General features: G+C 32.4%; 3 protein-coding genes across 9 annotated transcripts in view; 1 reads left to right on the forward strand and 2 right to left on the reverse strand.

The window, feature by feature from the left end:
• Positions 1 to 193: 193 nt before the first annotated feature.
• LOC106117142 (RE1-silencing transcription factor) lies at positions 194 to 9,266 on the reverse strand. Of its 4 annotated transcripts, none has more exons than XM_013311256.1 (24): positions 8,996 to 9,266; positions 8,423 to 8,593; positions 8,221 to 8,349; positions 7,900 to 8,014; positions 7,539 to 7,626; positions 6,133 to 6,356; positions 5,474 to 5,571; positions 5,150 to 5,219; positions 5,013 to 5,068; positions 4,879 to 4,933; positions 4,594 to 4,763; positions 4,333 to 4,402; positions 4,096 to 4,193; positions 3,928 to 4,025; positions 3,373 to 3,577; positions 2,980 to 3,089; positions 2,800 to 2,872; positions 2,322 to 2,503; positions 1,934 to 2,072; positions 1,595 to 1,681; positions 1,449 to 1,509; positions 1,117 to 1,238; positions 736 to 823; positions 194 to 567 (listed from the first exon to the last, which is right to left on the reverse strand). In XM_013311256.1, the coding sequence occupies exons 1-24, from the start codon at positions 9,146 to 9,148 to the stop codon at positions 494 to 496; spliced, it is 2,736 nt and encodes a 911-aa protein (XP_013166710.1). In that variant the 5' UTR covers positions 9,149 to 9,266; the 3' UTR covers positions 194 to 493. The 4 variants fall into 4 exon arrangements, with proteins under 4 accessions (XP_013166710.1, XP_013166711.1, XP_013166713.1 ...); XM_013311257.1 differs by having other exon boundaries at positions 8,227 to 8,349; positions 8,996 to 9,265; XM_013311259.1 differs by having other exon boundaries at positions 4,750 to 4,763; positions 8,996 to 9,265.
• A 1,113-nt stretch (positions 9,267 to 10,379) lies between these two features.
• LOC106117145 (multiple C2 and transmembrane domain-containing protein 1) lies at positions 10,380 to 15,883 on the forward strand. Its single transcript, XM_013311264.1, has 14 exons — positions 10,380 to 10,533; positions 10,849 to 10,981; positions 11,230 to 11,375; positions 11,577 to 11,723; positions 12,062 to 12,224; positions 12,651 to 12,832; positions 13,087 to 13,306; positions 13,373 to 13,518; positions 13,795 to 13,940; positions 14,153 to 14,220; positions 14,506 to 14,609; positions 14,686 to 14,795; positions 15,125 to 15,222; positions 15,716 to 15,883. Exons 1-14 carry the CDS (start codon positions 10,433 to 10,435, stop codon positions 15,755 to 15,757), a joined length of 1,806 nt encoding a protein of 601 aa, XP_013166718.1. The 5' UTR covers positions 10,380 to 10,432; the 3' UTR covers positions 15,758 to 15,883.
• LOC106117143 (multiple C2 and transmembrane domain-containing protein 1) overlaps positions 15,884 to 16,873 on the reverse strand; it is a 29,399-nt gene continuing 28,409 nt past the window's right edge. For all 4 annotated transcript variants that reach the window (XM_013311262.1, XM_013311263.1, XM_013311261.1 and 1 more), the window contains exon 14: positions 15,884 to 16,603. In XM_013311262.1, coding sequence (XP_013166716.1) covers positions 16,535 to 16,603 — 69 coding nt within the window. In that variant the 3' untranslated portion in view covers positions 15,884 to 16,534. The remainder of the gene's footprint in view (positions 16,604 to 16,873) is intronic.

The following is a 16,873-nucleotide window of genomic DNA, read 5'->3' on the forward strand; positions in this document are numbered from 1 at the left end:
GACGAGAAACTTAGTGCGACCTAAATATACTGTTGCCGCGAATTACCATACGCTGCGGGTTCACAAATTAGTTAAAATGCAGATGTTGTCAACCATTATTAATGAGACGATTGGATGTTTCCTGAAAAGGACAAAGAAAAAGCTCAAATAAAATCTTTGAAAATTAATTCAAGGTTCAATTAAAACACGAGTCTTCTATGTACTGTTTTATTTAATTTAGAATAACATGATTCTCACAAAATTGCATAGTTTGTAAATATTTTACAGTTTCTTGTCGTTTTAGTTTATAAAATTAAATCATTACAACTAGATTTCATTCTATACCTACCTAGGAGACGAAAAAAAATCATATAAAATTATGAACTAACAGCTACTTTTTACTTAAAAAAAGAAGTTTACGACTATCTTATAGATATATCAATAATTACATGCAATGTTTTCTCTATGAGGGGATATATATTTGTATATAATGTAATACATAAATGTATTGTTTTTAAGCTTCGTCGCTCAGATCGCATCTGCTCGGCGTTGACTTTTCTTTTTTCGCAGGAGATTCTTTAATGGCATCTGAAATGTAAGAGTATTAATAATTTCTAAACGTCGGTTTCCACTGATAGAACACCTGTATAAATTACAGTAAAAGATTTAAGCTACAGCATATTTAATAGCTATATATAATTTTTAAGGTTAAATATGGTTTTAGTATGTTATTGTTAAGCGCAAGCGTTAGAATACCTTTCTCACCAACTAGTGTAGATTTGATGATGGCGGGGTCGGAAGCCGTAGGCAGTTTGATGCCTTGCTTCAGAACCATTGTGCCGTCCTAAAAAAAGAATTAAATAAAATCTTACTATCTTACTAATATTATAAAGGCGAATGTTTAGATGAATGGATGGGTGTTACAAGGTATTTTCAGTAAGTTATTTTCAACGGCTCAACAGATCTCGATGAAATTTTGCATACATATAGAACATAGTCTAGAACACATAGGCTACTTATTATTATTTTTTTTATTCCGCGCTGACGGATTCGCAGGCGGCCCCGCTAGTAATTTCATACAAGTATTTCTTAACATAAATTAAAATTAGGTTATACGGTATATATTTATTTTCGTACCTTCATTTCCACGAGTCCTTTCTTCGCCATTGCCTCAACTTCAGCTTTGGTCATAACAATTTTCTGTACTTTTACCATTTTTTTGCCGATTTGCATTTCGCATAGTTCTCTGGCCGCCAATGCTAAAATTATAAAATCAAAATACTATTACAGAACAAAAATAATCGATTAGAAAATTAAAGGCTACGTTTGTATTCTTACAAAAATTGATATATAGTAAATGGTATTTTATATAAGGTTGGTTATTTCTGGTTCAGCCATGCTCTTGGTCGTTATAACCGATATCAACTTAAGTTTCTATGGTTTTTGGTATTTGTAATAAAAATATTTACGTCTAGCATTCGCGGGTAACGGAATCGGCTTGACACCCGGCGGCAAGGATTTCACCGGCACCTGGAAAATAATAAAAGTTACTTCCAACTCAAATAACTTATTTTTCATTTTAATATTTTAAATATAGGAATTGAATAAAAATTACCTTTTTCAATGTCTGTCCCATTGGGTATACTAATAAATTAGGAGGAATTTGAGGATGCTCCGTTGTGGTTTGTGTCTTTGTTTCAGTCTGTAAGAAAATATATAATTATTAAAAATTACTACTAGTCTACAAATAAAAAAATCGAATACAATCTAAGTTAGATTTTTTTTTTAATGATTTCTGAGTTTTGGAAAAAATCTTTTGTTACTCTTACTTAATAATTTATTAAAAAAAATAAAAAATAACTTATTAAAATCCAAGAACATAAGTTTACATTAAAAAGTTAAGCTAAGAAATTTAATGGATACAAAATAGGTGGGCACAAAGGTGGGTACTTACATTAGTATTTTCCTTAACATTATTGTTTTTAGTCTCTGCGATGGATTTTTCGTCTGCAGCTGGTGTTTCTTTCGCCACCGATTCGTCTGATACCGCTTTCGATGTGTTATTTTCCTCATCCTTTTTCACTTTTGCTGGTCTGCAATTTTGAATATATTATTTTAATGTTTAGGAAATATAAGGAAGTAACTAAAAACCTAGTAAAGTCAGTCAGAAAATATATCAAAGCTACAAGGCTTATGTCGGATTTAAATCAAAACCCTAAAACATAGACAACCATGTTACCTCATTTTGCAATAGTTTCACATTGATATAGATAGGGGATGCCTGTGTTCTTAAGTTTCACTTATGACCATTGGGACATATGAGTTTCTTGCGGTATACATACATTATTTGCGCATCCTTGCGTGGTCGTCCGCGTTTTCTGGGCATGGTCGCAACCATGGTTGGTGTGGCAGTGGGCCCGGCCTGCATGGTTGTCTGCACAACTTTGCCTTGTGGTGTAGTCGTTATGGTCGTTTGTATCATTTTGGCCGGACCTTTCACAACAGTTTTGCGTTTTGGCGTCCTCTGAAAATGAAGTAATTAAATAAGGTTATTTTTAAATTAATAAACCAGAAAACTCCTGCCGAATGTACCCCTATAACATGAAAGGGAAGTAAACAAAGCAAATTATACCTCAACAGTCAAAATCCATTCAGTTGTTTAGTCACAAAGGAAAACGCAATCTGAAATTCGTGATTTAAGCTTAAATCTTATGTTTGTCAGATAGATTTAGAGAATATCTTAGCCAATAGTATCATTTGAAATAGCTGGTAAAGTCTTATAATGTGGTCGACAACAGATGTTGTGCGAGTAGAACTCACCTCAGGAGTCTTATCTCTGTACTCCTCTTCAATATCCGATTCTTCAGTATCATCTTCATCATCATCAAGTGACCTAAGTGACATAAGTACACACAATTTGTAGTTTTAAAAAATTGTTTTCACTATATTCGTTATATAAATATATTTGTTATGCAAATTTTGTTACTAATAAAACTATACCTGTCACGTATCATTTTAGCATAGTCCTTAATTTTGGACGGTCTGGTCGATCGACGTACCACTCCGTCTTCAGTCTGAGATTTTTCATTGTTTCCATTTTTGATAACACTCTGTAATTAAATCGTAATAATAAATAAGAAAATATATTCATATTGACATAGTTAAGTATTAAAGTTGTAAATGAAATTTATAGCCGACAGCTCCGTATTTTTTTTGCTTAACTAACACGCATTTGCCAGAGTAATTAAATAATCAATAAGAAGTTCCTTTGTGTATTATAATTCTAATACAATACATATTAAAGACTGAAAATAATATAACTAGATTCAAACTTTATGTAGCCTTGTATTGTGCGAAATTACAAGCCAATACAATGTTTGTATGGCATTATACCTTTGGTGTAGTTGTGGTGTCAGTCTCCTCTTTGGTGCTGGTGTTAACAACTTTGATTTCTTTGACTTCTTTGACCTCCTTCACCTCCTTCGTCTCTTTCTCTTTGGGCTCCTTGTTCTCTTTGGTGATGACGCGACGTTCCGGTATTTTTTTCTCTGTTGACGGCATTTTTATAATCGCCGATACTCTCCTATCTTCTGACGGCCTGAAACATATTAATGCATAATTTATAAAAAAAGTATTTACATGGTTGATAAATTATATTAAAAACCATATTTAAAAAAATCCACTTTTCTTGGATAAAATTTAGCCTATGCATATTCTAGACCATTACTTCAGTTCCAAATTTCATCCACATCCATACAGTCGATCTAGTTTTAGTAATAATGATCAATCCATCCATAAATTTGCATTATATTAAGAACTAAGGAATGGTATGTTTTTTTTACAAAAAAGCTATATGAAGTACTCTGGTACAAGTGTGAAGCAGCAGTGGTAGGGGTGGTAGCATTTGATTTGGAATGTGATGAAACAAAAAAAGGTATGAAAGTTTACCTGAATTTGGGCGTTGATGTGTGAATTACGGGGCGTTTGCCGCGCGCCGAGTCTAATAATTTCATTGCCGGTTTGGTTTCATTTCTTGTATTATTTGTCTGCAAAATATAATTTATTAGCATAATATTTTTTTGGTATTTATTGGATAATATAAAAGTGAAATGTTACCCGTTTCAATTCTTGCAATTCCTTTTCCAATAGCTGCAAGGACTTGTTAGTGGCGGTCACTTTAACATTCTCTGGTTTCGGAACCTTGTCTTTTTTTTCTAAAAGAATAAATAATGGAATTATTTTTAACAGTTTTTTTTAAATATTAGGCAATAAATGTATAAAAAATAATATTAAATCAATTTGATAACATTGTACAACAATTCTTTTAAATGTCTTTTACAAGCCCATTCTAACCTGTATCTGCCGCAGCTGCTGGTTGTACTTCTTTTCCTTTCTCTGAATTTTTTCTTACAACAGTCGCAACCTATAACATTTTTATACAAAACAAATGATATTTGCATCAAATATGTCTCAAATTCTGCAGAATAATTTTTTTTATACTAATAGACTAATTATGCGCATTAATCTAAAGGAAACCTATGAATTATTAATCAAAATAATTCATAGGTTATCAAAGTCACCAAAGCTCTATGACATTGTGTATAATAGTATTACTTGTGTATTTTGCGCGTGTTCAGTGCGCGAGACGGGCTCGGTACTAGACTCCCTCGTAATAGTGACGCTGGCCGGCCGCTTCTCGCTCACTTTGGGCAGCAAGTCCTTCTTTATTATAGCTAACGTGTCCACTGTTGACAACTCTGTATATGTTACCTCGGGTTCGCTCTCTGGAACAAAATATTCTATATGAACAAGATGCCTTCCGCAACTCTGTTTGCTAGGAATTGAAAATTGTCTTCACTCTTATTTCTCTTCCACATTTTAAATAAGTTAACAACTCACCCTCTGAAATACTATTTTCTCCCTTCTCCTCGGAATCAGCGGTAGTGTTGTGCAGCTAAAACATTACAATACATATTAAATAACTTTATATATTTTAGAAAATTTTATCATCTACTATAATATATAATTCATACCATGTATTCATCGGGTTTCTTAATTTCTATAAGCATATGGTCCCCTTCGTCTTTAACTGGAAAATTATAAAATTGAATTAATATTAAAAATCCATTTAAATTTATAATGACTAACACTAGGTAAGTAAAGTTATTACCATTGATACTGTTATCATCATCCTCTTCTTCTGGGTCCATTTCCATTGACGACTCGTCCTGTCCTAATTCCTACAACCACAAAAACATTAAAATAGAAACAGACGAAAACAATATATAACTTAAAATGACCATAAACATAGATTATAGCAGAGATTATACAGGCTCTAAGACAATAACATAACAAGAAAATAACATACACAATAAAAATGTCGCCTGTCCCTTGAACTTTATATAAAAAAAAGACTATAAAAACAAGTCTTTCAAGCAATTTATTGCAGTTCGAAAAACTTGATTACATTTTGTAAATGTTAAAAAATACTTACATTGTTGAACTCATCCTCATGGGCAGTCACCAGGTGGCATTCCAACTTTTCTTTTGTAGTGAACACCAATTCACAGAAATCGCACATGAATTCAACACCTGAAAAATGTCATTATTAAAACATCTTACTATATGCATACAAGTGACAAGTTAGTGGTTTAATTTTAATACTCTAGCCATTCCCATCTATTTTACATAAGGAAAAGATGTATGAGGAAATGGAACCATATTATTTATATCCATTTTTTTTGTCAAATAAACATAACCCAAACTTATCAGCTTATTGGGAAACTTCCGTTTAAAGTAGCTTATGATGGAATGGGTGGAAAGGGGTTTTTATGAAGGAGGGGAACCAGTTTCAAAGTGATTGATGCCAGCACAGGAATATATGTTGCAGAATTAGTCAGCTCGCTAGATACCAAGACCACATAAAAGACATAGGTCAAGTGGAAGTAAATCGACGTTTCGTCTGATGACTGTGTGTGCCAGAGGCCTAATTTTAGTATCCTTTCTCTTCTCACCATTTTCTCATAAGGAAAGGGAAAGGGGAAATGTATTTAACGGGGGAGAGGATGTATGAGAAGGGGGTAATTATTCCCTTCCTGCGCATCTCCTTCTCACTTGGTGTGTTTATTATGATATAATAAATACATAACATACCATTGACGTGTGACTTGATGTGTGCTGTAACAGCGTCTACGTTTTGGAACTTCTCCTGGCAGAGGGGGCAGATTAGGTTCTGCGTGGCATGTATCGCTGAGTGGTAGATGAGGTCGTCCTGCGAGCTGAATGTATCGTCACACTGCTCGCACCTGAACTGCTCCGTCGCGCCGAAAGGTCCGCGTGACGTGCGGATGTTCTCGCGGTGCTTTATACGTAGATGTCTGAAAGAGGATGCATAGAGTACATACTTATTTTTTTTTACCTGAGTCATGATGGTATGTTCTTCACGTATGTAACTTTTTATGTATGTTCCATAGTGACCTCCTTTAACCTAAACCACTGAGCCGTTTTAACAAACTTCACTGAACGATTTTTTTTATCGATATCTGAGTAAAATATATAGTCAATTTACTAGTCAATTTAAAAATGTCGATTATTTCTTTAAATTGGCTTTATTTAAATAATCTACATGTTTTACTCTTGAAATTACTTACGTTTTCATACAATTAAAAATTTTACGTGACGTAAAATGTCAATTACAATTATATTTTTTTATTAGTTGTCATAAATTTAAGTATGGCAGCGAGAAAAAAATAATTGTATCAAAAAATATTAAAATTTAGGAACTCTTCTATGTCCTTTTAAAACACACACAAAATAAACCTACGCACACCATCAAAGTATTAATAAACCTAATATAATAGTTTATAAATAGAAGAGTATATTAATTAATAAAAAAATCTTTATCCTTACTCTTGATATTCATTATAAGAAATTTCAAATGATTGTACACTGTTGAGTTACAAAACTGAAATGACAGTGTTGTCCAGTCGCCAGACAATTTATTCTCTTACCTCCTCGATATTGAACAAATCCTTATCATTATGGATACATAACGGTAACAATGATATATGCAGTTTCAACTTTGATTTACATCCATTATGCAAATCTGTTCAGATCGGCAACGTGAATTTTGAATCTGATTTGCTACCACATCCAGGTGAGTGGAAAATTTTACACTTTGCAAACACCTTTATTATAATTTGAGATTTAAATTACAAATATGAAAGACAAAATTATTTAAAGAAGTTTTTTCACTGTTTCCTTTCAGTATATTATACATTACACCAGTAAATCTGAGGAAACTTTGATAATATTTTTTAAAGAACATAATGTCTACAAAATTTTAAAATGTATGTAAATTGAGAAATTAGTTGTAGTTATTAAATATTTCACAACTCCACAACTATTGCCCATTTTTCGTGTTGGCAATATATAAATTTATTCAAGTCAGCGCAGCTGAAAAAGGTGTGATATTGATCTTTGGGAGCGATCTTGTCAAGTAAATACTTGATTTAGGACCCTGTACATGACAGATGTACCGGAAGATAGCATTTACATACCTTGTGTAATGATGGGACTTGTTAAACGTCTTGGAGCAATGTTTGCATGAATACAGTTTATTTTCTTCCTCCAAGGGTCTTGTAAATCCTGTGGACAAATATTTAAACAATTGTTATAATGTGTATTTGGAAATAAATAATATCTTTTTATTGGAGGTAGATAATTTATTGTTTCTTTTTAACTTCCTTTTGGCATCCAATAACAAAAAAATATTCAAATTTTCTTTGGTTGAATATACATACTGCTGTGACTATAAAATCATATTTTTATATTAACTTTTACTGGAAGCAAATGGTATTTATATCTACCCTGAATGCAATTTTGCATTACATTACATAAAATTTTAGTATTAATACTTACCCTTAGTGTTGCGTTTCATGACATTTTTTGGGCTATCTTCATTATTTTTACTGGTGATCAGTTTTATGGAGGCTGTATCACCTTTGGATTCATCATCAGAACCATCACCTTCAACCTGTTATAAAATAATTGTATAATAATATCGCTTATTTATTACTTCTTTATTTATTGAAAAGCTTCAAGTATTTTAAAGATGAATAATTATCTGCAATTTACAATAAGTATCTTTTTGTTCCATGGTTTGATATATATCCACCAACTTTTTAATATGGTTCGGATTAAGGAATATAGAAATTTATATAACATATATTAATGTTATACCATTACATTAAAAACATTTTCATCCTCCTCTTCTTCGTCGCTTTCAGATATATTGTGCGTACTGATTTGAACTGTAGCACCACCTTCTAACACAGTTTTTATTTCTTGCTCTGATGAACTTTGATAGGCCTAAAACATTAATTTTGATATTTAATAAAGGTATTTTCACAGACAATGCTATTTAATCATTGTCAATAATTACTTTGATAAGTGATGTTGGCCAAGAAACAGGCTCCAATGGCATGCCATTCTGAGTGTACTTCAGAATTCTCTCATCTGCTTGGCGCACCATTTGTTTGTAAGTGTAAAAAAGATTCATAAATACTTTGCATTGGCTGCAAATATATCGTGGCATTCTATCTGAAGGGAAAACCTGCAATATTAATTTTACACATCAATATACACATATAAAATTGTATATTAACAAATATAACATTTCACAATGTACTAGTATTAAAATCTTGTCTACTAGGTGGCGCTTTGCGTGACCGAATCGTATTTTATAAATTAAACTATAAAATGCAGAGCAGAAGCCTATTTTTATTGGATAACATTACTCCTTTTATTATTTGAAAATGTACTAAAAAGAAATAAATCCACGGACTAACGTTAATAATTGGTGTAAGTCTTTGTTTTATCAATAACATTCGGCGCCATTATGCCAAGTAGACAGGAATAGTTCTATTTATTTTGTGGCGTGAAAACATAATATGATAGCTAATAAAGTAAGTATTGTAAACGTTATTTTTTATAATTTTTAAAGTATTAAAATTACCTCAATAGAGACGCATGATAGGATTTTTAAAGGAAGATCAACAGTTTTCTTTGATGGAGGTTGCCTGCGATACAGACTCCCCAGCGAAGAATTTTTAGCTAAACAAAATCTGCACACTTTCATGGCACTTAAATGTTCTTTTCTTTTCTCCATTTTTCTATTAAATCACTCAAACTATGTATTCACATAAAACATAACCTCGTCACGACAACAGAAATGTTTTACTTGCTATTAGCGGCAACTACTAGCAGCGCCACATTTACATTTTGCGGACGCGGTATGAAAACTTCTTAACAGCGCTCCAAGTGGATGGAAGCAAAAACATTGTATTCTTTTGCTAATACAAATAACACTGTAGAAGAATTGCAATGAATCGCCGATGGATTTCGCTTCCAACCTCCGAATTACAAATCAGTTAACATTTAAGGCCAGGCAGGCTTAGGTTTATAATAACCGATAATCGTTGTATTTTAAAGACGAACTCCTTTGACAAAATAAAATTGTACATAACATTGTCATTATTGGTAATTTTATTTAACATCAGTTTACGTTTTTATATCTACAGATTTGAAAGTAAATAGTTGTAGATTGTAGGAGACAGCATGCAGTTAAATTAATTGTGCATCTCTACTCGATAAAAACACCAGCCTCTATGTATTTATTTTATAAATATGGATGCTTTTTGCACCTTCGCATATGTATGTCCATAGAACATCTTATGAATGTTTTATCACAATAAAGCAACACATATACAAAGATATAAAGAAGATAGACAACAAACATTGATTTACATGAAATTATATAATTCAGATGTAATTACAAACGCCATCTAACAAAAAGATGATATAGCTGTGAATTATATATACGATACTCAAAAGATGGCGCAAATTAATTATTTACATATCATTACTCTCACGTGTAACTCGGAGAGGTATGCTGGGGCAACGGATTATCATATGGCGTGATCCTGTCACACATCTCTTCCTTTTTACATCCTACAACAACGCACACATTCTCATCGGTACACCTTAATATCCCTGGAAGTTTTCCATTGTTTTTGTAAGAACTTTTCGTCGTCCTGGTTTTTTTGACAACACTGATATGTTTTCGCATAGATGTTTTAGTTGTAAAAACACATGGTAACACATCGCAATGATAGATCTCGCTTGTAATTATTTTTAGTGTATTGTTCATATTGAGAGAGAACCAAGTTTAATACATAATTAATAGGTAAATACGGTTAATAACAGCAAATGTTATAAACATGAATGTCTTTTTAATTGATTGTCTATACAATAACATTATTTATATTTATCATTTGAAAGATTAGATATAAATGTCGTAGATTAAAAAGATTATAATGAATTAAGTAAAGAAAACAACTGCTTTAAAACATTCTATTCGTAGGAAATGTGAAAAATAAAAAAGTAGTGTAAAATGAGTGGTTTTTACGACTTTGCGCCCAATTTTCGGGATTCGACTGACGGAAATGGCAACGGTATGCCTGGCACCCGAAATATCCCAAAATCATTTAAAATGTAAGTTAAAATAAAATGTTGGTGTACATATTTAATTACTTTCTTTATCTTTTGGGATCAAAGGTGCGTATCAACAATCTTGATCTGTTAAAAATCGCTAGAAAAGTACAGATTACTAAGAAGTATATGTTTTTATTTGGATAGATTTTTTAAATCAGAATTTCAGATTGCCAATTTGCTTGAAATAATATCTCATGCCTCTTTAGGTAATTAAATTGATACCCAAGGTGGGTATTTTTGGGTCTATTTTGATATAGAATATGATAGAATATAATTGAATAATGTACAAATCTTGGGACTGTTATGTTGTTGCAGGTGGCGTTCGACTTCTTTGAGTAATCTTGTCAGCAATTCGAATAAAAACCGAGGCTATGTGTATGAATCGGCCCCTTTTGACAATAGTAAATACGCTAGCACCGAGAGTTTGACTACGTTGTCCAGTTATAAGGTAACGACAATGTATTATTGTACTTATAAAAACATAGTAACCTGTGCATTCAACATCAATTATTCTAATTTATTGACAGTAAGATTAAAAAAAGATATTTACGAATACCAAAAAATTGTGAATGTAATAAGCATAGAGGAAGCGAAGCACTAAATACCGCCTCAAAGTCTCTGAGTACGGCAGTTAATATATTAGTTTCATACTCATATTTCAACTGTGTAATTTTTTTAAGTAATTAAATTTTTCAGAGTAAAAAGTCACTTTGGTTACTCAAAGATCTGGAAAATTTTTGGGACAGCTGGGATACGATCGTGACTATAATACTGGTTGCTGCAAAGGATCTTCCGAGACCACCCAACGATGGTACTACACATGAATTGTATGGTAAATTTAGGTAAATCCTTTTTTGTTCAAAGTGTTTATAAATTTTTTTACAAAATTATTTCATAGAGCAAGAACAAACGAAACAAGAAACGTAGAAATATCAAAAAGGAGTTCGTTAAAGCAGAGTTAGCTGTAGTTATTGATCCTTACATTTGACAAGCAACAGTGTAGCAACTTGAACAAGATTATACATTTCCTGTATGTAACGCAGGTTGGGGTCAGAGACATTCAGATCAAAGTCCGTCCTCCATACCCGCCGGCCGGAGTGGCGCGAACGATTCAAATTGCATTTACACAAGGACCATTCACTAAAACTTACATTATGGGATAGAGGACGACAGAAGATTTTTATGGGCAGGTAATACTTCTAATTTTATTTGTGAATAATAATCGTTTAAGTCTCGCCAAAATCGAACAAGACAATTAGGCAGTCAGCAATAAATTGGAAATTATCCACAAAATTATAATCAAAAATCGATTACCACTAAGGGCTTAAATCATAACATGTTTTCCGCGCTTTAAGCATGAAACTGTCAGTTGTTAATAGCTGTCGCCCACGACTCCGTTCCCGTGGAATTAAAGAAACACTATGCTAAATTACACCGGGATCTGTTGAGCCGTTCTATAAACACACTTCCATTCGCATTTATAATATTAGTAAGATTATCATTTTTAACATCATCTATTTGTTCGCAGTTGTGCGTTAGATTTGTCCAAGTTGGAAAAGGAACGCACTCACGATATTTGGCAAGATTTGGACGATGGCTACGGTTCCGTACATTTGTCAGTGACAATGTGCGTTGTCCGCTATTTGCCCACAGCATCGAAAACTATAAAGACTGACTTACAACATGAGCAGGTATGTTAACCACATTTTATTTTCTAATACATTTGTTTTATATACTTTGATTTGGTTAAAGTTATTTCTTCTTAAATCCATCCATCGTTTTTAAGTCTGATGGAAATGTGTTTGTCTGTTTTTTTATTCTTTGCTTTAGGATAAGAGTTACAGTATGATGCCAGCCTATAATCTATGCTAGGTCTGAGGGGAAGGGGACTGGCTAATAGTAAAATTCTTTTTTTTATTCTAAAGGAAAAGCTTATCGACATGTGGCCCTGTTTTATAATGAAAAAGTGACAAGTAGTTTTTGAGTTATCAATGTGGATATATAGGGATTTCATCTTTGTATTTCGAATTAGTTTATTAGTTTATACATCTATTTAACTATTTTTTTATTATAGCTTTATCTGGCGATGCCTATGTCCATACGTATATGTTATATAGTCTCTCGTAGATTGGAACAGCGACTGGAGACTGGTAGGTTGTCTGAAGGTGAAGGTGATCCGAGCTAAAGGTCTAAGCGGGAAGCCTAGCGCGTACTGCACGCTGGAGCTGGATAATGAACGACTGCAGACGCACACCGCCAGCTCCGGACCAGAACCAGTCTGGGATAAGAGCTATGTATTGTAAGGCGTAATGAAAATTTAATTGACTACAAAAAATAGTGCATGATAATTTGAACTGATTTCAACAGTCACATGAGATTCACCTTTATTGCACAGACACATTTTTTTTCTTATTTCGGGTTTGTGCATATCCTTATTTAAAATGCATTGTTATGTATTTTTTTCGCCTATTCTTTTCATTAGTTTTTTATATATTCCACTTAATTTTTTTATTAAAGAAAAGGTAACGTTTTTAAATTGTAACATATTTTCAGTAATGTGTACGACGTGACTTCGGTCCTTACATTAAAGATATACAGTAGTTCGTTGACGAATGCCTTCCTGACTGAACTCCTGGGTCAAGTATCGATTCCATTGCTCAAGATAACGAATGGTGAAACTCGATGGTACGCTTTGAAAAATCGAAACAATCGTAACGTAGCTAAAGGAAATTATCCAAGAATTTTATTAAGAATGAATGTAACATGGAATCCGGTAAGATTATTTTTAATGAGAGCAATAAAAAAAACAATATTCTCCTGATTATTTAAATATTTTCAGATCAAAGCAACACTACGACTATTCCAGCCAAAGGAAGTAAAATATATAGAAGCACCACCGAAATGGGATATATTACTTCTAATGAGAAATCTGCCCATTTTCGTGGATTATTTCCATAGTATTTTGTACTTTAATGAAATATTTAAGTAAGTTTAAACAATAAAAGCTAGATGTAAAAAATTGTGCTATGACTGCGCTTATAAGTTTATCCTATATTAGCTGTCGCCCGCGACTCTGTCTGCGCGGAATTATAAAAAAAATATACTTGTAGCCTATGTGTTCTTACAGGGTACGTTCTACATCTATGCAAAATTACAGCGAAATCTATGCAATCCTTCCGGAGATCACTTCAAACAAACATCCTTCTATCCATCTGAACATTTGCTTTTATAAAATTAGTAAGATTTTATTTTTTATTTTAGGAGGTTATTTGAATGGAATAACAGAGAAATGTCGGCTATTGCATTATTTTTTTGGTTAATGCTATGTTATCACCTGACACCGTCTGCAGTTCCGCTTATGTTATTGTTAGTTTTCATCTTCTTAAGAATTTATACGTGGATACAAGGTAATATGCGTTAGAAATAATTTAATTTATAACACAATATAATGATACTTACGGTGAAGGAAAACATCGCGATGTATCCTGCACATACCTGAGAAGAGATTCAAAGATATGTGTGAAGTCAACACGCACTTGGCCAACATGGTCTAGCTAAGGCCTAACTTAGGGTAGGCTCCGAGCCCTGATAATAATTATTTCAACTTATACTTTTATAGGTAACAATTATTTTATCGATTGTGAAGAGGAAATCGAACCTGAGAACAATTCAAATAACAATCAAAAGGTAAGATCTAATCATGCTATAAGATTTGCGACAAAACATAAAGAAAAACATAGGATAAATGTAAAATGGGGGAAGTCTACGAGAAAATTTTGATATTTTTCTAATTACTTTTTATTTACACTTTTATACAATATTAGAGAATCTGGCGCGAATGTCGCGCTTTCGTTACCAAGTGTCAGATTGATTAGTGAGGGGACGTTGATATTTTAATAAGGCTAGTGTTGCGCCGAAACACCGGCACAGTGTCGGATTTTCTTCGTAACAATACTTATCTTTATTTTTTAGGACAATAAAGGATTGACTTATAAAATAAATGACATGCAAGAAATAATTATAACTGTATCAAACGTACTAGCACTTATTGTATCATTAGTGGAAAGATTAAAAAAGTAAGTCGATAATAACCAGTTATATCTTGCAATTTGCTTTTTGTTTTGGAGAAAAATAAATAATTTATAATTTCAGCTTAATTACATTCCAAGTACCATTCTTAAGTTACGTTGTGATGTCAATATTGGCTTTACTATCTCTGATGTTGTATTTTCTACCTTTCAATTATTTGCTTATGTTATTTGGTAAGTAATATCTTCTAATCAATGTGTTTTTTATTTAATACTAGCTGTCGCCAGCGACTCTGTGCGAAATCAAAAAAATCTTAATTAGTAGGCTATAGTGTGTATAGTTGCTATAGTGTGCACAATGTTCTTCCAGACTTTGTTCTACATCTATGCATTCTGGAGATACCTTCTAACAAACATCCATCCATCCAAACATTTACAATAGAATAGAATATTTATTTAGAATACAATAGACATTTACATTTATAATATTAGTAAAATAGTAAGTGAATACAGTAAATTATGTATTATGTATATGAAATAAAACACGAAAATGCTTGTTTTAGGTATTTATAAATTCATGAGGAAGTACTTAAACCCAGATAGAATATTAAATAACGATTTAGTTGATTTTATATCAAGGATACCCGACGACAGAATATTGGTAACGTACACAAATATTTTTATTATCACATAATTTCCGCCACAAGTATATGCAGCACTTAAACATTATTCATTCTAATCTATTCCCATTATATTATCACACAACTTGTCGAGGTCATATTATCTGGTCAATGACCCTTGGTCCATAGACATTACTATACATAGATTATACCAAAGAAGAACATAGACAATTCACGTTCTATTTTAAGATAAAAATAGAACAGATTGAAATATTGCTGTATGGTAGACATGAGATATCGGCTTACTAAAATAAATCTATACTAAGGACTTCCTTTGTGACCAGGACTCTGATTATGGAGATTTATTTATAACTGAGTTAGTATCAGTAGAAGCCGTTAGATTTCGAATTCTAGAACGTTCTATAACCATCGACAATTTCAACCAAATAGTTACTTCGTACAATGCTGCCATTTGACTTAAATAAACAACTAACTAACCATTGTACCAACTTATAATTTAATTTTGTTCTACAGAAAGACTGGAAGGAATTGAATGTCCCCGAACCAGTGATTTGAAAGGAAAAAGGCAAGATCCGGCGATACTAACACTTGGCTAATGTTTGACAATTTATTTCTGTTTTTTTTATGGTCATAATAGAAAAATGTTTTTTTAATTTTATATATATCTTTTCTTTGTTAATTATTAAAAATTTGTACAGTCTTAAAAGTTTTCTTTCGCTTTTTTAACCTGAATATTTATATACAAATTTTGATATATTGAGTCAATAGTTGAATTGTCTTTCTGTTACTAATACTTACATAATTATTTTACTCTACAACTAAAAATGCATTGTGAGTGCCTGACAGATACACTTCTTTACAATGATGTGCTTCATAAACTGAAAAAACTTAGCGTAAGTTTCTGAATACCAAGACATCTTAAGTCAAACATAATAGTAACCAAAGTTATCATCGTATTTCAAAGAAAACGAGAGGGATAACAATATGTTTTTTACAACTGTTTCGGCAATGAAAACTCACGTTAACATGACATAAACAAACAAGTATGTGATTTTCTATGAGATTTATCACATTGATTGCTAAGTAACTTGACTAAGTTTTTCATTATGTATAAAACGCAATGCAAAGAAGTGTAACTGATTTCGTTTGACTGATTTTAATATTACATAATTCTTATAGGTACTTAATACAACTGTACATGGAACATTAATAAATTATTACGCACTAAAACGATCACAATCTTCATGTACCCTGCGCTGTACACGTAGGGTAGTAAGAAAATCTACTCTGATTATGGCACTACAGTCTACAGATTCCTGGATATGTCATGCACTACCGTCTTTTCATCGAGTCAGACCTGCTGATACTCGATTCTGTTACTTTCAGCTCCCGCCATTGTTTCTGTAAACCAAATATAAATTAGTTTAAGTTATATAACATCACTAGCTGTTGCCCGCGGCTCCATCCGTGCGAAATTAAGGACAAACTGAATTAGTAGTCTATGTGTTCTCCCCGACTATGTTCTACATCTATGACTATCACCGAGATCCCTTTAGCCGTTCTGGAGATACCTTCTAACAATATCTATCCATCCATTTAAACTTTCGCATTTATAATATTAGTATGAAGTCAGATGTACGACTAGATAGAACCGATTGCTTCAAGTAGGAA

This window comes from Papilio xuthus, unplaced genomic scaffold, assembly GCF_000836235.2.
Source record: "Papilio xuthus unplaced genomic scaffold, Pxut_1.1 DF827680.1, whole genome shotgun sequence".
Classification (NCBI taxonomy): domain Eukaryota; kingdom Metazoa; phylum Arthropoda; class Insecta; order Lepidoptera; family Papilionidae; genus Papilio; species Papilio xuthus.

What these genes read in the sequence shown, in the direction of transcription:
- LOC106117142 (XM_013311256.1), bottom strand. Translation starts at nt 9,148, where the DNA reads ATGGAGAAAAGAAAAGAACATTTAAGTGCCATGAAAGTGTGCAGATTT. An exon ending in AAGTCCCATCATTACACAAG is followed by an intron (nt 6,357 to 7,538) that starts GTATGTAAATGC and finishes ATCCTCTTTCAG; the next exon opens with ACATCTACGTATAAAGCACC. An exon ending in ATGAGGATGAGTTCAACAAT is followed by an intron (nt 5,220 to 5,473) that starts GTAAGTATTTTT and finishes TTGTGGTTGTAG; the next exon opens with GAATTAGGACAGGACGAGTC.
- LOC106117145 (XM_013311264.1), top strand. Translation starts at nt 10,433, where the DNA reads ATGAGTGGTTTTTACGACTTTGCGCCCAATTTTCGGGATTCGACTGAC. An exon ending in ATCCCAAAATCATTTAAAAT is followed by an intron (nt 10,534 to 10,848) that starts GTAAGTTAAAAT and finishes ATGTTGTTGCAG; the next exon opens with GTGGCGTTCGACTTCTTTGA. An exon ending in AATTTATACGTGGATACAAG is followed by an intron (nt 13,941 to 14,152) that starts GTAATATGCGTT and finishes ATACTTTTATAG; the next exon opens with GTAACAATTATTTTATCGAT.